Here is a 21646-nt window from a genome sequence, read left to right on the forward strand (position 1 = left end):
TAGTTCCTGTCTTCTGACGTTTAGTTTTTAGTTGTGGAATTTTTACTGCGAAAGTCAGGAAATTCTGAAAAAAAAAAAAACTGCTAGACACCCCAATTCCTGCTAAGCAGCATATTTTAGTTGATTAGCGAAGCAATTGCTGAAAATTATTTTCCTGTAATGTCCACCTAGCCACGTAACCTATCTCCAATATACGAGAAGAGGGTTCCTTGTTAACCAAGGAACCCGACTTTTTTTATTAGTTATTTCATAAAAAGCCAATAAACACTGACACCGAGGACAACATAGGGGAAATTACTTGTGCTTAATAAATGAAATAAAGAAATGATAAATTGATAGAAATGAAAGTGGATGAAGAAATTGGCAGGGGCTTAGCTCGGCTATGCCAGGATATACGTAGCGAAAGCTAAGGCATAGCATGGTTAGCCTTGGTTAATCTTGATTGCAAGCCCAGGTTAGTCTGGTTGTCTAGCTATGTCACGGCGTTTAGCCAGTCGTTCGGTGCACTGTTCATCTGTTTCCCGAGTGATTCATTGCCTCTTCATCTCGTTCCGATGTCGATTCCAGGCCTCCTCCTGCTTGTCAGAATTGTCGCCGTCCATACTGCCGCCTCAACTGTGATTGCGGCGCACGCGAGCTCTCCTTTTCAATCCTCCGACATGTTATCATGCATGCGATGCAGCTGGTGAAGTGAGTGAAGGCGAGCGCAACGACAAGGAACACGGTGTGACGTCATACCAAGCGGCGGCAGCGGAAAGGCGCGGCGCTGCGCAGCGGTGGAACACCTGTGGCTCGGTGCTACTAGTGGCGCATGGGCAGTAGTGACTAGGGAGCAAGGGAAAGAGAGAAATATCCGCGGCGAGGCATGCATTGTGACGTCATGTGCCTCCTTGGAGCACCGCCACGGCAAAATCGCAAGTTCGCAGCCAGTAAAGCTTTCGCTTTAAAAACAACTTGCCGCAGGTGGGAACTGAACCCACAACCTTCACATTTCGCTGGCGATGCTCTACCTATTGAGCTACCGCGGAGCCCTTTTCCCATCCACTTTCTTGGATGGGAAAATGGATGGAGCTGTTGCTTTTTCATCGACTTTCATTTCCATTAATTTATTGATTCTTTATTTCATTCATTAAGCTCAAGTAATTTCCCCTATGTTGTCCTCGGTGTCAGTGTTTGTTGGCTTTTTATGATGACTATCTCCAATATGACAGTTAAAAAAAAGTGTTCTGTGTAAAAGGAAACATCTGCTAGAAACGTCACTTACGTTACGCTTGTGTCAGTAGTTTTTTTCAGTATGGTAAGATGCTGCTATCGGATAGGCTTTGTCATCCTTGCAACAATATGTGTGTATTGTTAAACAGGGGCCCGCACAGCTACATGCTACATGTAACAAGGTCAATTTTCTAGTCCTGCCTCATTATTCTTAAAACGAGTAATCTTGCGATTTCTTGTGAAATGTTTGTGCTGCACGTTTGTGCTGCACGAGTGCCGGCCAGCCGATTCCCAGGGTGGACACTATAAGAATCCTGGGGCTGCTAATTGAGGCTAAAGGCAGTAACACGCAAACTGTCAAGAAACTCACGTCCAAAACGGAGAACATGCTCCGGCTGATCCTCAGGGTCACGAAACGCAGGGGGGCCTCAGCGAGAGCAATCTCATCAGACTTTACCACGCCTTCCTCATGAGTCACGTAAATTACGTAGCCTCAGCGCTAAAATGGACCAAGAGAGACGCGGCCAAGATAGAGACACTGATGCACAAGAGCATCAAAAGGGTGCTAGGTCTTCCGATCACTACAAGCACGGAGCGGCTCGATTGGTTAGGGGTCCACAATTCACTATCAGAAATCATCGAAGCGCAGACCAAGGCACAGGTCGTGCGGCTGTCGACCACCAGGGCTGGCAGACGCATCCTAGAAGAAGCAGGGATAAATGCAGAGACAGAGTGCAACCCACGCAGCGTCGCGCTCAGCGCCACGGTCAGAGGCACTTTCAAGGTAGAGCCACTTCCGAGAAACGTCCACCCGCAATTCAACGAGGGGCGCCGAAAGGCGAGGGCCCGAGCACTGCTGAAATCGACCGCCAACTGCCCGGGACTGGCGGCATTTGTAGACGTGGCCCAGTACGGGCGCAGCGACCGGTACGCGGCTGTCTCGATACGCTGGGATGGCATGATAAATAACGCAGCATCGGTCAAGGGGGTAATGTCCGAAGTGGCCGAACAGGTGGCAATAGCCATAGCAATGAGGGTCCCCGAACGTCCTTACGTTATACTGATTCGCGATCGGCGGCCAGAGCATTCGCCTCGGGCTCGATATCGCGGGAAGCGGCGGCCGTCCTCAGCAGCAAGGGAGCCGCAGGTCATCGCATCATCAAATGGTTTCCAGCCCACATGGGGGCCGACGTGCACCCTGAATTTCCCAACGCCAATGAGCTGGCGCACGGACGCGCGCGAGGACTCGCGCACCACGGCGATCGTGGCGAGCGAAGTGGCGGGGAGGGAGGGGAGCACTGAGACCCGCTGCTCACCTTCAACGAAATAACAACGCACTATCAGCTGTCGAGGAGAACTTTCCCGCTGCCCCACGCTAAACTCACTAGACCACAGTCATCAATATTCAGAATGCTTCAGACAGGGTCGTTCCCCTCGAGAGGCAGACTGAGCCGTTATTTACCAGAAGTAGAGCCGCAATGTCCGGATTGTGGCGCATTGTACTACTCGCTAGCGCATATTCTCTGGCAATGCTCCGCATTAAGCGGCACCGTGTTCACTAAAGAAGAAGACTGGGTGGACGCCCTGCGAAGCGACGACCACCAGACCCAGCTCCGGGCCTTCCAGAGGGCTCACGAAAGGGCGGAGGCTCACGGGCTTCCCGTCCCAACGTGGGTGCGGCCCGCGACTCCTGTCCACCACTAAACAAAGAATGGGTGGCGAAGGGTTCCTCAGGACCCAATAAAGTTATTTCCTCCTCCTGCATGATCATCTTTCTGAGGCCATGTTCAGGTAATTCATAGCCTTGCCGTAACTGGTGATGTTGCAGGAAGTGCGTCATATGTAGAGACAGTTGTGCGTGGGACCTAGACTTTCTAGCTTGAAGAGAACTCCCTCAAGAGGAAGGGCACATGCAGGCTTCTCTTGAGAATTTCAGCTGTTCTCGTGCCATGCAGCCATTCGACACTTCACAGACATGATTGCCACCTCACGATCTGCGTGCTTTGCTTGTGTGTGTGCAAAGGCCAATCCTGGTGAGAGGCACTTTAGCCCTTTCACTTCCATGGTTGGCGTGGAGCTGTCCGGGACAGAGGAAGCTGAAGTGCAAGTGGCCGGCTGTCTGCCAGCCGCCCCTCATAGAAGGCAGCACATTGCAGTTTTTTTTTTTGCTTTTCTGTTTGCACAGTAGATGTACATGTGTACACCTTCAGCAGGAATTTATAGCAAAACAACAATAAGCTTGCTGCTTGCCGTACTTCACTCTGTTATTTCAGCAATGGCAGCCCAGCAAAGCCGAGGGTTGAGCGAAGAGGAAATTCTACAGCTTGTCTGTGAGAGTGACAATGGTATCGACCATTACAACCATGGAATGGGGAGAATGGATCAGGAAGATCAACCAACAGCTCGCTTCATTTCCTGTTATGTGGAGATATGCAGCTTGGGCTTTTATACAGCAGTCATCGAATGTTCCAGACTAATCGTTCGGACCCGCATGCCTTCCACAAAGTTCTACAACATTCGAGTCACGCGATGAAATCAGATAACACAAGGTTCGGCGACAACACAGTGGATAGAAGCATCGATAACTTTCCAGAAACTTTGGATACATGCAGACGCGTCCCGCGCTGTGCGATAACATTTGTTAGGCGGCGAAACGTGGTCGCCTGTTAAATATAAGTACATGTGTCAATACCCCCCTCTTAAAAAGCATCGACCCGATGCTGCAAACAAACGAAGTTAATAAACAGAAGCACTCGTAGCTAAGAAAACAAAAATAACGAAGTTCGTCAGCGTCCGTAAAAGGGTTTAAGGCGCACCACGTGGACCACTTCAGATCGTGCGCGGCGCCGCTGTGAATGCGAAATGCCGTCTGGCACGACCTCATAGTCCAGTGCGCCAATACGTCGGATGACCTTGTAGGGTCCGAAATATCGTCGGAGCAGTTTCTCACTGAGTCCTCGTCGGCGTATCGGGGTCCAGACCCAAACACGGTCGCCAGGCTGGTACTCGGCGAAGCGTCCTCGGAGGTTGTAGTGTCGGCTGTCGGTCCTCTGCTGGCTTTTGATTCGCAGGCGGGCGAGCTGTCGGGCTTCTTCGGCGCGCTGGAGATAGCTAGCGACGTCAACATTCTCTTCGTCAGTTACGTGCGGCAGCATGGCCTCAAGCGTCGTCGTCGGGTTCCTGCCGTAGACCAGCTTGAACGGCGTGATCTGTGTTGTTTCTTGCACCGCCGTGTTGTACGCAAAGGTTACGTACGGCAGGACCGCGTCCCACGTCTTGTGTTCGACGTCGACGTACATTGCTAGCATGTCAGCGAGGGTCTTGTTCAGGCGCTCCGTGAGACCATTCGTCTGCGGATGGTAGGCAGTTGTCCTCCTGTGGCTTGTCTGGCTGTACTGCAGAATGGCTTGGGTGAGCTCTGCTGTAAAAGCCGTTCCTCTGTCGGTGATGAGGACTTCTGGGGTACCATGTCGCAGCAGGATGTTCTCGACGAAAAATTTCGCCACTTCGGCTGCGCTGCCTTTTGGTAGAGCTTTAGTTTCAGCAAAGCGGGTGAGATAGTCCGTCGCCACGACGATCCACTTATTCCCGGATGTTGATATCGGAAACGGCCCCAACAAATCCATCCCAATCTGCTGGAATGGTCGGCGAGGAGGTTCGATCGGCTGTAGTAATCCTGCTGGCCTTGTCGGTGGTGTCTTGCGTCGTTGACAGTCTCGGCATGTCTTGACGTAACGGGCGACGTCGGCGGTTAGACGCGGCCAGTAATACCTTTCCTGTATTCTCGACAGCGTCCGGGAGAATCCGAGGTGCCCAGTGGTTGGATCGTCGTGTAGGGCGTGCAGTATTTCTGGACGCAGCGCTGACGGTGCAACAAGAAAGTAGCTGGCGCGGGCTGGTGAGAAGTTCTTCTTCACGAGCAGGTTGTTTTGTAGCGTGAATGACCACAACCCGCGCTTAAATGCCCTAGGGACAACGTCGGTGTTCCCTTCCAAATACTCGACGAGACTTTTTACCTCCGGGTCTGCTCGTTGCTGTTTAGTGAAGTCTTCCGCGCTTATTATCCCAAGGAAGGCGTCGTCGTCCTCGTCGTCTTGCGGCGGGGGATCGATGGGGGCGCGCGATAAACAGTCGGCGTCGGAGTGTTTTCTTCCGGACTTGTATATTACCGTGACGTCATATTCTTGTAGTCTGAGGCTCCACCGCGCCAGCCGTCCTGAAGGGTCCTTTAAGTTAGCTAGCCAACACAATGCATGATGGTCACTGATGACTTTGAATGGCCTGCCATAGAGGTAAGGGCGGAATTTAGCTATAGCCCAAATGATGGCGAGGCATTCCTTTTCAGTCGTAGAATAGTTGCTTTCTGCTTTTGACAGCGACCGGCTAGCATACGATATCACCCTTTCAAGTCCTTCTTTCCTCTGGACTAGGACGGCACCGAGGCCTAGGCTACTGGCGTCAGTGTGGATTTCGGTATCGGCGTCCTCGTCGAAGTGTGCAAGTACCGGCGGCGACTGCATGCGTCGTTTGAGTTCTTGAAATGCCTTGGCCTGCGGCGTTTCCCACTTGAACTCGACATCACATTTGGTTAGATGTGTTAGCGGCTCCGCGATGCGTGAGAAGTCCTTGACAAAGCGCCTATAGTAGGCACACATGCCAAGGAATCTGCGCACTGCCTTCTTGTCGGTTGGCTGCGGGAACTTTGCGATGGCAGCTGTCTTCTGTGGGTCGGGGCGTACTCCTGATTTGCTGATCACGTGGCCTAGGAACAAAAGCTCATTGTAAGCGAAGCGGCACTTTTCCGGCTTCGGAGTGAGCCCTGATGACTTGATGGCTTCTAACACTGTCGCAAGCCGCCTATGGTGATTGTCGAAATTTCCGGCGAAGACAACGACATCATCCAGGTAAACAAGGCACGTCTGCCACTTCAGTCCGGCTAACACCGTGTCCATGACGCGCTGAAACGTTGCAGGCGCCGAGCACAGTCCGAATGGCATGACCTTGAACTCGTAGAGGCCGTCCGGCGTGATGAAGGCAGTCTTTTCGCGATCTCTCTCGTCGACTTCTATTTGCCAGTAGCCAGACTTGAGGTCCATCGATGAGAAGTATTTAGCGTTGCAGAGCCGATCCAATGCGTCGTCTATCCGTGGAAGGGGGTACACATCCTTCTTCGTGATCTTGTTCAGTCGACGATAGTGGACGCAGAAGCGTAGGGTTCCGTCCTTTTTCTTTACCAGGACTACAGGAGAGGCCCACAGGCTTTTCGACGGCTGGATGATGTCGTCGCGCAACATTTCGTCGACTTGTTGCCTAATAGCTTCACGTTCTCGCGTCGAAACTCGGTAAGGGCTCTGGCGGAGTGGTCGAGCGCTCTCTTCGGTTATTATGCGATGCTTTGCAACTGGTGTTTGTCGAATCCTCGATGACGTCGAAAAGCAGTCTTTGTATCGTCGGAGAAGACTTCTGATCCGTTGCTGCTTACTCATAGGAAGACTTGGATTCACGTCGAAGTCTGGTTCGGGGACAATGCTCATAGGGGTAGATGCGGCTGAATCCGAGAGGACAAAGGCATTGCTGGTTTCCACAATTTCCTCGATGTATGCAATTGTCGTGCCCTTGTTGATGTGCTTGAACTCTTGGCTGAAGTTGCTGAGCATAACTTCCACCTGCCCTCCGTGGAGTCGAGCGATCCCTCTTGCGACGCAAATTTCACGGTCGAGCAGTAGATGTTGGTCGCCCTCGATGACGCCTTCTATGTCAGCGGGTGTTTCAGTGCCGACGGAAATAATAATGCTGGCGCGCGGCGGGATGCTCATTTGATCTTCGAGCACACTCAAGGCGTGGTGACTACGACAGCTCTCCGGCGGTATCGCTTGATCTTGTGACAGCGTTATCGACTTCGACTTCAGGTCTATGACTGCGTCATGTTGATTCAGGAAGTCCATGCCGAGAATGACGTCTCGTGAACACTGTTGGAGGACAACGAAGGTGGCAGGGTAAGTCCGGTCATGAACGGTAATCCTTGCCGTGCAGATCCCAGTCGGCGTAATCAGGTGTCCTCCAGCGGTGCGTATTTGAGGGTCTTCCCATGCAGTCTTAACTTTCCTCAACTGGGCGGCGATGGATTCACTCATGACGGAGTAATCGGCTCCTGTGTCTACTAAGGCGGTGACTGCGTGGCCGTCGAGCAGCACGTCGAGGTCAGTGGTTCTTTGTCTGGCGTTACAGTTAGGTCTCGGCGTCGGATCGCGGCTGCGTCGTGTTGAACTGAAGCTGGAACGTCGCGTCGTCAAGTCGTCTTTCGTCGGTGTAGTCTTGGCTTCCTGACTTCGTCGGAACGGCGGCGTGTCGTCATTAGGTCGTCGAGATGGTTTCTTCTTCGTCTTCGTCGGCGGCGGAGGATCTTCGTCATTTCGACGAACAGCAACCGCACCTCCATCGGTTGCTGGTTTTAGTTTTCCGGATATGGGCCCGCAGAGCGGCCCCGGGCTGGGCCGGTGTATGGTCGGCGCTGCGGCGACAGGTAGCGGCCTGGTGACGGCGAACGGGACGGCCGTCGAGGGCTCCACTGAGTAGCGGCGAGGTAATCGGCGATGTCACGTGGGCGCTCGCCAAGCTGTGGACGCGGCGCATTCACGGCGAACCCTTGCAGTCCCATCTCCCGGTAGGGACATCGTCGGTAGACATGACCCGCTTCTCCGCAGTGGTAGCAGAGCGGGCGGTGGTCAGGAGCGCGCCAAATGTCCGTCTTCCTCGCGTAGGTGCGCTGGGCGACGGGTGGTCGTGCTGGCGGTGGCGGCGGCGGACGACGGAACTGCGGCGTGACAGGGCGCTGGCGCGGTCGCGGAGGGGGTCCTTGACGGCGTGCGACGGCGGCGTAGGTCATCGCTTCTGGCTGGGGTTGCGGTAATTGAGGTTGCACCTCCGGAACTCCAAGCGACCGCTGAACCTCATCTTTGACGATGTCAGCGATCGAGGCCACTTGAGGCTGCGACGACGGCAGGACCTTGCGCAGTTCTTCGCGCACAATGGCCCTGATGGTCTCTTGAAGGTCGTCCGAACCTAGTCCTTGGATGGCATACTGCGGCGTGTGCCCCTGGCGGTTATATTGCCGGGTGCGCATCTCCAGAGTTTTCTCGATCGTCGATGCCTCTGCAGAAAACTCAGCCACAGTCTTCGGTGGGTTACGAATAAGTCCGGCGAAAAGGTCTTGCTTGACGCCGCGCATCAGGAAGCGAACTTTTTTCTCCTCCGACATTTCGGGGTCGGCGTGTCGGAAAAGACGGGCCATCTCCTCCGTGAAGATTGCGATCGTCTCGTTTGGCAGCTGCACTCTGGTGTCTAGTAGAGCTTGGGCTCGCTCTTTTCGCACGACGCTTGTAAAAGTGTGCAAGAAGCCGCTTCGGAAAAGGTCCCACGTCGTTAAGGTGGCTTCGCGATTCTCGAACCACGTCGTGGCGGCGTCTTCCAATGCGAAATAGACATGCCGCAGCTTGTTGTCGCTGTCCCAACTGTTAAACTTAGCGACCCTCTCATACGTTTCGAGCCAGGTTTCCGGATCCTCGAATGTTGATCCGCGGAACGTCGGAGGTTCCCTGGGCTGCTGCAGCACGATGGGGGACGCTGGGGCTGCCATTGGGGTTGCCTTGCCCACAATCTTCTTGGTCTTCTCAGGTAGAAGTCCGTGCTCCGGGGGCAGCTGTTGAAGACGGCGGCTTGCTCGATGCTCCGGGACTACGTTGGTGTTCTCTTTGTGCTCCGGGCTTGGATCACGGCTTGTCGGGGGCGTCCGGTACATGAACGAAAAGCACCTCCACCAGATGTCACGGGGTAGTGACGGTGAAGAAAGCAAGAATACGGTGGAATACAAAACTAGCTTTTATTGGGTGAACCTGTGCCCACAAAAACAGGCTACACTTATAGCACAACGATAGCGGCGAACACGGTCGGCGATCGTCGGAAAATCTGATCAGCGGGTCAAGTGCGTCGGCTTTTATACAGCAGTCATCGAATGTTCCAGACTAATCGTTCGGACCCGCATGCCTTCCACAAAGTTCTACAACATTCGAGTCACGCGATGAAATCAGATAACACAAGGTTCGGCGACAACACAGCGGATAGAAGCATCGATAACTTTCCAGAAACTTCGGATACATGCAGACGCGTCCCGCGCTGTGCGATAACATTTGTTAAGCGGCGAAACGTGGTCGCCTGTTAAATATAAGTACACGTGTCAATATTGTCATTTGTAACAGCTACGCATTCGCGGCAAAGATAGGAAGCAAGAAGCCAATCTACATTGTCTACAAAGTGAACCTGACTGAAGGAACCTTTGATGTGGCCATGTTACCCGAGTACCGAGCTCGACGAATTCCATCTGTTTGGCCCTCACCATTGCGACCACAGGCTTTCATATGGGCTTATTTTCCTCGGCACATACCACCAAACACTGTAAAGCAGAACCCTTCAAGGCTGTGCTTAGGGTGCAAGAGCTAAGGCAAAAAGTCCATGGGCCGTGCGAGAAATGTAAAGGTGCACTTAATGTCCCTGCGTGTCTTAGGATTTTTCACACCTGCAAGTCATTTTGAATGAATTTGCTGCATTTGCTGAACTAAATGAACCAAACATTTTGTAAATTAGATGTGTGTAGCACACTTAATAGCGATTCTATATGTGGATTGAATAACGATTTGCAATGTGGAACATGAATGAAGCACAATAATGCTGCAGAACATCAGGTGCAGCAGAGCGCCGAACGGGTGGTAGCAAAGGGGCTAAGGATGCTCTATGAATATGAATTCAACATTGGTTACCTTGTCATGCTTTTTAATTTGATTGTAATGAACAAATACAAAAGCTATTAAGATAAGATCAGTGTGCTACTTGAAAGAGCGCTGGTGCTGGTAGTTTGGTGATGCATTTCTATTGCCAGTCTCACATGCACAAAGCAAAAATAAGTATGTTTTCCATTGGAATTAAACATGATTGCATTGAATAATGGCATAGTCCTCAGAAATGTGAAGCTGTTGAAGTATATATTGTTATTATAGTGGTATTGAAGATGCCATGGTAAGCCAATTGCATGCATGTAGTCTTGTGGCTTGCAGCAGCTCATGTGTGCATTGATAAAATCACCGATCTACTTTCATGTTTGTTTGTTTCATAAATAAATTAGACCCAGGGTGTCTACCAACCGGGAAAACCGGGAATTCTCAGGGATTTTGAGTAGTCTGGAAAAACTCAGGGAAAACTCAGGGAATTTGTGCTTCTATCAGGGAAAATTAGCCGTAATTTTTTTAGAGGGTCAAAAGTCGCGGTAATGCTGGCTCGAGAAACAGACAGGACTCGTAACGAATCGTCGTCGGCTGGAGGAGTTGCCAGTGTACAGTCAACGGCCGACTTTCCGGATTCCCGATAACTCGGGCGGCTTCGCGGCACCACCACGTACCCCAAAGAGTCAATGTATCTTAATGTCTGAAATTTCAGACGCAAGAACTCTTCGCCGTCCAATTTTCTAAACGTTTTGCGTGATCGCAGGTCCGAGACGGCATTAATGAAAACCACCACCGCTGCTATTTTGATTACCTCGCCGCCTTGAACCGGTGCTCTCGCACGCAGATCCGCTGGCAACCGTAGCCACCACTGCGGCAACGCTAGGCCTAGCGGCTTCGACGTTAGCTGTTAAGCTTCTTGTTGTTCGGTGCGGTGTTTCTTCATTTCTCCGCTGACAGCAATAATTTTGTCTTCGAAGCTCGGAAAGCACGGCGCATTGCATAATGCTCTTTCCCGAAAGTCTGCTTCGCCTCATAACAGTCGTGTAACGCGGTGAAGCGTAACAAGCGTAGGAAGGGGCAATTGTCGCGGGACACCGTGTGTATTCCTTAATTTTACACGTATGCACCCGCCCTCACCTGTCACAGTAGGAGCACCGATATGCCTAATAAGTGCACTGACAGGCATTCAGAGCTTTTTCAGACGTGCATGTGTCGATTTTAGCCCTTAAGGGCGGTAAAAGACATGAATTTATTTTTTCGGACTGCCTGATTTTTCGGAAGTTTTCGCGGCCCCTGGGGGGTCCGAAAAATTGGACGTTGAGTGTAAATTGACCAAGAGTATTCTTCAAATGGTCCGTGGGGTGAACGCGCGGCGAAAGGAGGACGAGAACAGAAAGGATCGACGCACTGAGGAATGAACGGGGAATTAAGTATGCGACCGCTTCTTTGAAGGAGCCTGCGCTCAAAAAACAAATTGTTGGCTGATGCTGAGATGCAGGTGTCCCTCATCTAAACCAAAATAAACTCTTTAAAGCAGTGAAACACAACACTGAGGCATCTTGCGCGAGCTGAGAGTATGTCAGGACAGTTGCATGACACTGAGTATGCTATCAGTTGATAGAAATAGCTCATATTCGAAAATATTTGCTTCTGTATGCATCTCCTTTTTATTTGTACTATAGAATGTCCAACTCGATTTGAAAATTTTTTCGAAGACGTTTTATTTGCTGTGCATTTTAATAACCCTTCCCTTATACTCTTTTTTTGAATAACATAAACACTACTCCTTAGTATTCAAATTGGATTAAGTCAGTTTTCTTTAAAATTTTTTTCATATGCTTACTATAGAGTAACAGCATAGGGCGATATGGTTTCAGCGCGACTTGACATAAAACATAGTTCTGCATCACTCAGGGAATTTTGCAAAAGCACTCGGGGAAAACCTGGAAAATTCAGGGAATTTGGAAATGTCAACTTGGTAGACACCCTGAGACCTTTAAACCTTGGCAGAGTGCTACATTAATGACCCGTACAATGGTGGTCTGCAACATGCAGTCGGCATCAAAAGTTTACAGGGCATGGGTTCCGCAATAATATTGAAGCAGTTAATTTTTTTTTTATTATCATTTATTACACCTAAAAGGCCCCAGTGATGGGGTATAATATCAGGTGTGGGCTGAGCTTAACAAACCAGGGATTCGAGAACAGCCTTGAATTGATGTGCGTCGAAGTGGTGCGTGGTGTTGGCAGGCAGAGCGTTCCAGTCCCTTGCGGTTAAAAAAAAAAAAAATGAGCGGTAGATTGGAGGTAGTATGCGCATTTCAAACAATTTGTGGCCGTAGCAGTAAAACCATACACTGCTGTGTTGTTTGCATATATAGGCTCTAAATCCAAATGTCAAGCTGTATACCCAAGCTGCGGGAATATTAAGGTTTTTGTTACATTCCGTAGTCGGTAAATTGTTGACGCCGACTGTGCATCTAAAACTGCAATTAACTTCACTATACCTGTAACTTGAACAACAATGCCTGCTTGTCCTTCACTTGCTAATTATTAGCATCTGCATATTTTTTTTTCCAGCTTTACATCTGTTGGGCCAATGATGAAACTTACTACGAGGTAAGCCAGATATGTTGCTATCAGGCACTTACATTCTTAAACCATTAAAATTAGTGATGCATGGGATTTTGGATATGACTATGATGTTTTACACTTTGACTTATGGCTGACCGAATAAGTTTATATTCATTGCTTTGAGGTGCAGTAGAGCCAGTAGGACGCTGATACTATGGTGCACCTGATTGTACAGATGCGGTGTATAATGCAGTGATGTACCTATGTATGATAGAGTGGCATGTATCAGCAGGGTTGTAGTGTACAGTCAACTGCCTTAATGACGACACTCTTGGGGACTTCCATTCTTCTTTATAATTAAGATTGTGTTCCATACTCCTTATAACAAAGGAGGCTAAGCAGTCAGCATAATACCATTATTTAACATGAATTCATTACATATTTATTGAATTAGGCCACTGATTTGATTCTGCTGACTTTGCTGTACGGAATATACAACTGCAGCCGACCTTGTGGCATTGTGTTTCATAGGCATAGCATGCTAGCGCTGTTTGTCAAAGGTCTGTGCATGTGCACTCACACATACACGTGCACACATCCACACACATATCTACCTTTCTTGTTTTGACTGATGTGCTGTAGTTAGTGGCCTCTGCTGTAGACATGTCCACAATACATGCAAAATATTGGAATCCAGTTGGGATTATGGAATCCTTCGTTACGTAGATAATTCCTTTGTATATGCATTTGTTATGTAGTCACTTAACTATATTTGCTTTTGCTTGAATAAATGGGCAAGCTATGCTGAAGCCTGCTTGGAGCTAGAACTCATGGCCAATTGCTGGGCCATCATGGGGCATGAACGTTCGTAAATAGGTTTGTTCGTAAATACCCTCTGCTATGTATTCTGAAGGTCATGCAGCTGTGTCGGAGTCTTGTGTCAAGTGGTCTCCAACTATGACTATCAATTGCTTACTGCCTACTGATGTGTGCAGCGGTCCATTCAGGTTGATACAAAAAACAGCGAAAAGAGCTTCAGGACATGGTACAGATTAGAGTAGCCCAGCTGTACGTGAGCACAGTCATTTGCAGCACTCGCAGAGTGGGCACAAAGCCAGATATTTGGGTACGCTGTTGCCAAGGCCAGGCCAAGAGAAGCAACTGCAGATGTGTTTGTAGAGTTTATGGAAGCTGAAGGGACCAGCTGTGGAATAATGAAAGGTCTCTAGTGTCTGAGCCCAAAGTGATTGGGGAAGCACAGGAATTTAATGGTGTCCTTCAGGATGAAACATGTAACAGTGTAGTATCGAATGTTCGATCTTCAAGTTCTTTAATTGCCAACGAAGCCGAGTGCTAGGTGGATGAGATGAGCCATGAAGCCACTTCATTATGGAGTGGCAGTAGGAGTCACTGTTGGCAAGACGCAAACATATGAAGGTGAATAAATGGAAGACAGTCGAGAGCTGTGAAGTTGACTTTTGGGAACCGGCATTATGCAACGCGATGCACTTTCCGCGCTGTGAAGACATTGCTGGGGATTACAAAGGCGGAGTCAGCGCCGTTGCTAACAGCGGTGAATTGTTTCAATTAAATAACACGGCACAGAACAGCAAGAAGCTTGGTACCGAACAGCGAAGTAGGTAGGCCTATTGTTGCCATGGTGTGGCTGTGCGGCTGCCAGCAGATGGATGGATGGACGGATGGATGTTATGAGCGTCTCCTTTGGAACGGGGCGGTAGACTGTGCCACCACGCTCTTGCTATTATACTGCCTAATGTCCTACCTAGGTAAAAAAGAAAAAAAGGGGGGGGGGGGTATGCACTATGAACTCCCGCAACCAAATTTTCTGATCCCCTATTGCGAACTGTGCTTTTGTACATCTCCCTTTTTTGTCGTTTCCCTACTTTTATTTTACCAATCCTCCAATCGCCTCTTACTAATCCCTATTGAGGACATGTTTACTTTTCCACTGCTCTCGCTGAACCCAAGGCATTCAAGGAGGCCAGTCGTGCCTAAATCGACCGCTGGGTACACGTCTTCACATTTTAATGAAACATGCTCCATAGTTTCCCTAGCGTTACCGCAGCAAGCACATGTTTCTTCCTTCTTATATCTCGCTTTATAGGTGCGTCTTCTAAGGCATCCCGATCTCGCTTCGAAAAGTAATGAGCTTCCCTTTGAGTTATCATAAATTGTTTCTTTCCTGATTTCGTTTTTTCCTCTTAAGTAGTTACTCACGGCAGGTTTCTTTTCCATTGCCACCACCCATGAGATTATTTCAGCCTCTTTGACTTTCCGCTTGACCTTCTTTGTTGCTGTGTTGCCCACCCTACAGGCCGCATACTTGCTGGTAGGCTTCCTAGTTCTTTTTCTCCACTGTGAATCAATGTTTTTCCTGTACAGATACCTGAACACTCTCCCAGCCCATTTACTTTCTTCCATATTCCTCAGCCGTTCTTCATACTCAATTTTACTGCGAGCTTCCCTCACTTCAAAACTAGTCCAGCCCATATCTCCCTGCCTGACTCCTTTCTTTATGGGGATTTTGTTGCTTTCTTTATGAAGGACTACGGTGGCTATGGAGCCGCTATAGATATCTTTCAGTATTTTTACATACGGCTCGTCTACACCCTTATTCCGTAATGCCTCCATGACTGCTGAGGTTTCAACTAAATCAAACGCTTTCTCCTAATCAATCTAAGCTATATATAAGGGTTGGTTATATTCCGCACATTTCTCTATCACCTGATTGATAGTGTGAATATGGTCTATTGTTGAGTAGCCTTTGCGGAATCTGCCTGGTCCTTTGGTTGACAGAAGTCTAAGGTGTTCCTGATTCTATTTGCAATTACCTTAGTAAATAGTTTGTAGGCAACTGACAGTACGCTGATCGGTCTATAATTATTCAACTCTGTGGCATCCCCTTTCTTATGGATTAGGATTATGTTAGCGTTCGTCCAAGATTCCGGTACGCTCGAGATCATGAGGCATTGCGTATACAGGGTGGCCAGTTTCTCTAGAACAATCTGACCACCATCCTTCAACAAATCTGCTGTTACCTGATCCTCCCCAGCTGCCTTCCCCCTTTGCATAGCTCCCAAGGCTTTCTTTACTTCTTCTGGCGTTACCTGTGGGGTGTCGAATTCCCCTAGACTATTCTCTCTTCCATTATCGTCGTGGGTGCCACTGGTACTGTGTAAATCTCTAGAACTCCTCAGCCACTTGAACTATCTCATCCATATTAGTAATGATATTGCCGGATTTGTCTGTTAACGCATACACCTGATTTTTACCAATTCCTAGTTTCTTCTTCACTGCTTTTAGGCTTCCTCTGTTCCTGAGAGCATGTTCAATTCTATCCATATTACACTTCCTTATGTCAGCCGTCTTACGCTTGTTGATTAACTTCGAAAGTTCTTCCAGTTCTATTCTAGCTGTAGGGTTAGAGGCTTTCATACATTGGCGTTTCTTGATCAGATCTTTTGTCTCCTGCGATAGCTTACTGGTATCCTGTCTAACGGAGTTACCACCCACTTCTATTGCACACTCCTTAATGATGCCCACAATATTGTAGTTCATTGCTTCAACACTAATGTCCTCTTCCTGTGTTAAAGCCGAGTACCTGTTCCGCAGCTTGATCTGGAATTCCTCTAGTTTTCTTCTTACCGCTAACTCATTGATCGGCTTCTTATGTACCAGTTTCTTCCGTTCCCTCCTCAGGTCCAGGCTAATTCGAGTTCTTACCATCCTGTTGTCACTGCAGCGCACCTTGCCGAGCACGTCCACATCTTGTATGATGCCAGGGTTAGCGCAGAGTATGAAGTCTATTTCATTTCTAGTCTCGCTGTTCAGGCTCCTCCACGTCCACTTTCGGCGATCCCGCTTGCGGAAGAAGGTATTCATTATCCACATATTATTCTGCTCCGCAAACTCTACTAATAACTCTCCCCTGCTATTACTAGTGCCTGTGCCATATTCCCCCACTGCCTTGTCTCCAGCCTGCTTCTTGCCTACCTTGGCATTGAAGTCGGCCATCAGTATGGTGTATTTTGTTTTCACTCTACCCATCGCTGATCCCACGTCTTCATAGAAGCTTTCGACTTCCTGCTCATCATGACTGGATGTAGGGGCCTAGACCTGGACAACCTTCATTTTGTACCTCTTATTAAGTTTCACAACAAGACCTGCCACCCTCTCGTTAATGCTATAGAATTCCTGTATGTTACCAGCTATATTCTTATTAATCAGGAATTCAACTCCTAGTTCTCGTTTCTCTGCTAAGCCCCGGTACCAGAGGACGTGCCTGCTTTTTAGCACTGTATATGCTTCTTTTGGTTTCCTAACTTCACTGAGCCCATGATATCCCATTTACTGCCCTCTAATTCCTCCAATAACACTGCTAGACTCTTCTCACTAGATAATGTTCTAGCGTTAAACGTTGCCAGGTTCATATTCCAATAACCCCTGATTTAAAGCAAACAACCACATTTCCAAAAGTAAGTCCTGGAAGCATTACAACTTTCCCTATTCCGCGCTGCACCGCGTACCTATTGTATCCCCATAGTGCTCTGTGCTTCGTTATGGCTGAATTTCTCTTCCCCTTTACTGTTATGTTTTTTTTTCCTGTGTTTCCATATATCTATAGCCTTTGTTTATCCATATACCAAGGTATTTATATTCTGTTAGCCGAGGTATTTCTTGGCCCTGTATCTTTAGTGTCTGTTCACTGTTTTCATTGAATACCATAACACCTAATTTTCTAACACTAAATTTCAAACCTAAATTTTTGCCTTCCTGTCCAGAGTTGCAAATCACTTTACTTGTTAGCTAGCAACACACACTGTCATCCGCATAAAATAAACCTGGGAGTTGCTGCTCTACTACTGTACCCACCTGTTTGTATGAGAGATTAAACCCGATGTTACATCCTTCTGGCTCCCTCTCCATCCTCACCATGTACATCATAAACACAGGGTGTCTACCAACCGGGAAAACCGGGAATTCTCAGGGATTTTGAGTAGTCTGGAAAAAGTCAGGGAAAACTCATGGAATTTGGGCCTCTATCAGGGAAAATTAGCGGCAATTTTATTGAAAGGGTCGAAAGTCGCGGTAATGCTGGCTCGAGTAGCAGACAGGAATCGTAATGAATCGTCTTTGACGCCCTGTCGTTGGCAGGAGGAGTTGCCAGTGTACAGTCAACGAGCGACTTTCCGGATTCCCGATAATTTGGACGGCTTCGCGGCGCCGCCTCGTACCCCATAGTGTCAACGTATCAGAACGTGTGAAATTTCCGACGCAAGAACTCTTTGCCGTCCGATTTTCCGGACGTTTTTCCGCGACCGCAGGTCCGAAACGGCATTAATCAAAGGCACCACCACTGCCGTTTTGATTACTTCGCCGCCTCGAACCGGCACTCTCGCACGCAGATCCGCTGGCACCCATTGCCACCACTGCGGCAACGCTAGGCCTAGCTGCTTCGACGTTCGCTATGAAGCTTCTTGCCATTGGGTGCCGAACTTTTTATTGAAAGAATTCGCTGCTGTCAGCAATGGCACGGACTCCACCTTTGTGGTCCTCGCGATTGGCTTAGAAACTTGGAAAACACGGTGCGTTGCATAATGCTGGTTCGTGAAAGTCAGCTTCGCCTCTGTACAGAAATGTTACTCGGTAAAGGTTACGGAAAAGTATTGCAGTGAAGCATAACAACCGTGGGAAGGGGCTATTGCCACGGAATACAGTATGTATATCTTAGTTATACACGCGGGAACCTGGCATTTCCTGTCATAGTACGAGCACAGGTATGCCTAATATGTGTACCGACAGGCCTTCAGAGCATTTTCGAACGTGCCTGTGACGGTTTGAGCCCCTAAGGGCAGTAAATGACACGCATTTATTTTTTTCCAACTGGCCTATTTTTCGGACGTTTTCGCGGCCCCTAGGGAGCTCGAAAAATCGGTCGTGGACTGTGCAACTGATCAAGATGCTTCAAATGGTCCTTGGGGCGAACGAGTGGCGGAAGGCGGACAAGGACAGAAGTGACCTACGCATTGAGGAATAAACGAGCAAGGAAGCTTGTTGCCGCCGTTTTGAAAGAGCTTGAGCTCAAAAAGTAAAGTTTTGGCTGATGCCGAGATGCAGGTGTCCCTCATCCAAACCAAAATACACTCTTTGGAGCATTGCAACACAACACTCGGGCGTCGTGCGCGGGCTGAGAGTATGTCAGGACTGTTGAGGTTGACTTATTACGAGCTGTTGAGAGAGAATCTCAATTGTGACAGAGTTCAGGCCGTATCCCACTGAGGTCGCTATCAGTTCATAGAAATAGCTCATATTAGACAATATTTGCCTTTGCATGCATCTCCTTTTTATTCGTATTTGATAATGTCCGACCCTAGTTGCAATTGTTTTCGAAGACACTTTATTTGCTGTGCATTTTACTAACCCCTGCCTTCTATTCTCTTTTTGAATAACATAAACACTGCTCCTTAGTATTCAAATTGGATTAAGTTGCTTTTTTTCATGTGCCTACTAGAGAGTGACAGCATCAGGCGATACGATTTCAGCCCGTGTTGATATAAAACATAGTTCTGCATCACTCAGGGAAATTTGCAATGGCACTCAGGGAAAACCTGGAAAACTCAGGGAATTTGTAAATGTGAACTTGGTAGACACCCTGAAACAGCAGCGGGGATAAAGGGCACCCCTGCCTCAGTCCCTTGTTGATATCAACTTTATCCTCGCTCCTCATCCCTTCCCATTCAACACAAACGGTATTTTCTAGGTAAATCTGTCTCAAAAGCTGTAGACAATCGTCACCTAAGCCTTCCCTTTCCAGAATATCCCACAAAATGTTGCAGTCGACATTGTCATAGGCTCCTGTAATGTCTAAAAAGGCCACATATAACTGTCTGCTTTCTACTTTTGGTATTTCAATACACTGAGTAAGAACAAATAAGTTATCATCCAAATGCCTACCTATTCTGAAGTTCTCCCAAAATGCCAATATTCTCTGCCCATGCTTGCAGCTTTAATTTGATTGGCTACATTGCTAGCCTGTATATTACCGATGTAATGGTCAACGGTCTATACGAGTGAATTCTATCTTTCTCCCCCTTACCTTTATAAATTAAATTCCTTCTACTTTCTCGCCAACTGTCTGCTATTCGTCTATCTTTTAAAGTTTTTTCCACTGCTTTCACCAGAGCTTCCTTACTTTTTGGTCCTAGTTCATTAATCAGCCCAACGGGAACCTGGTCTAGCCCTGTGTTTGTGCGCTTAGGAATTTTCTCTTGGGCTTTCTTCCAGTTGAAATTTGTCAGCACCAGCTGCTTTTCCGCCTGGGTCTCGTTCATGCTCTTTTTTTCTCCAAATTATTGTTTGGATGTAATTTATTGCCGCTTCTCCTTCCAGTTTGTTTCCATCTTTGTCGAGGATATGTTGTTGTATTGTTGACTTCCCGCCTAATAATTTTATGTGGTTCCAAATTATTCTAGGTACAGCCTTCTTTTTCTCACGTATTTCTGACAATGACCGTTCACTTTCACCTTTTATATTTGCTTGCACCAGTATTTAAACCATAGACTTTTTCTCCCGGTATGTTTCCCATTTACTGGCCTCTTCATCCTGTGGCAACTGCGCCTTTTTTGCCTGCCTGTGTTCTTGGGTTGCTTTCTGTCGTTATCCCGGTATGTTTCCCATTTACTGGCCTCTTCATTCTGTGGCAACTGCGCCTTTTTTGCCTGCCTGTGTTCTTGGGTTGCTTTCTGTCGTTATCTCTCTGTTCCACCAGCTTTTCAGCTTTTTTTTTTCTTTCCAATGAACATGTTGTTTCTCTTTCCGTATTTCTGTCGTTATTACATTTAGATACTCACTATATTTGACCGGGGCTCAAGTTCTTCCTTGACTCTTTTGACTATATTTGTTATTTGTTCAGCGTTGAAATTCGGACTGGCCATTTTGCACTCCTTACTCTCTTTCCCAACTATATATCCAGTTTTCAAAATGATGCGTTTATGGTCACTCCCTATGCTGCTATACCCTTCCTTGTCAATGACCATTTCTCTTAACTTATCATGAATTCCTTCTGTCATCAGACATTAATAAATGGTTGATTGCCGGTTTCCCGCTTCCCATGTGATCTGCCCTTCATACTTAGGCCCTGTATTCACGATAACGAGGTTACGTTGCTCACGAAGATCAAGCATTGACTTCCCGTTGCTGTCGGTACAGCCATCTAGATCCTGTATGTGGACATTCGTGTCACCTAATAGGATAATTTCAGCACCATTCCTGAAACCCTTAATATCAGCACTTATGCATCCCACTAACTCTTTATTCTTCCATGTGAAATTATTTCCGGTCCACAATTACGTAACACCCAGTAAAGTTTTTTCCCACTCATTGTACCTGATAACCAAAGATGCTCTTGACATTTTGAATTTACTCTTTTCCATTTGGTTCCCTATGGGTGAGCATTCCGACTCCCCCTCCCTTTCTTTCCGACTTAGTTCTTTTGCACCCTTCCCAAACTTAACTCTCAATCACTGGCAGCTCTTCCAAGTCTCTAAAGTGTGTTTCTGTAACCGCATACACCCCTATTTGTTCTCTATTTAACTCCTCCTCAGCCCACTTTTCCTTTCTTCTGCCACCCTGCATGTTGATGTAGCCTATTGCATGGCGAGCTCTCTTTCTTGCTTTCCTCCTTTTTCTGTTACTGACGGCGATGCTATACTGAGGTTCCCTTATGCGACCTTCTTCATTGCTATCTACTCTGGCCTCTTGAGCGCCTGTTGGCTCCCCTAAAAAAGTAACAGCGCAAACAGCAAGTCGTCAGCCCACTTCTCGTGCAAGTCTGTAATTGATGTGGATCCTATCTTGTTGAAAACCACCATACCTTCTCACTTCCCTGTTTACTTTGACCAGCGTCCAGCAGATCTGTGTGCGAGAGCCCCGGCTCGAGGTGGTGCGATAAATAAAGTGGAGGTGGTGGTGGCTTTGATTAATGCCATTTCAGAACCTGGGGTCACAGTAAAAAGTCCGGAAAGTCGGATGGTGAAGGTTTCTTGCGTCCGAAATTTCAGACGTTC

General features: G+C 48.0%; 1 protein-coding gene and 1 long non-coding RNA gene across 4 annotated transcripts in view; one reads left to right on the forward strand and one right to left on the reverse strand.

Annotated features, from left to right (window-relative positions):
• The window catches only part of LOC135917209 (metaxin-2-like), an 88072-nt gene that overhangs the window by 23167 nt on the left and 43259 nt on the right, over positions 1–21646 (forward strand). For 2 of the 3 annotated variants that reach the window (XM_065450759.1, XM_065450735.1), the window contains exon 6: positions 12567–12605. The exons of the other annotated variant lie outside the window; for it this stretch is intronic. In XM_065450759.1, the coding sequence (XP_065306831.1) occupies positions 12567–12605 (39 nt within the window). The remainder of the gene's footprint in view (positions 1–12566; positions 12606–21646) is intronic. 3 annotated transcript variants of the gene reach the window in all.
• Positions 1–21646, reverse strand: part of LOC135917230 (uncharacterized) — a 77564-nt gene that overhangs the window by 2789 nt on the left and 53129 nt on the right. The gene's annotated exons all lie outside the window — the stretch shown is intronic.

Source organism: Dermacentor albipictus, chromosome 4 (assembly GCF_038994185.2).
Source record: "Dermacentor albipictus isolate Rhodes 1998 colony chromosome 4, USDA_Dalb.pri_finalv2, whole genome shotgun sequence".
Taxonomy (NCBI): domain Eukaryota; kingdom Metazoa; phylum Arthropoda; class Arachnida; order Ixodida; family Ixodidae; genus Dermacentor; species Dermacentor albipictus.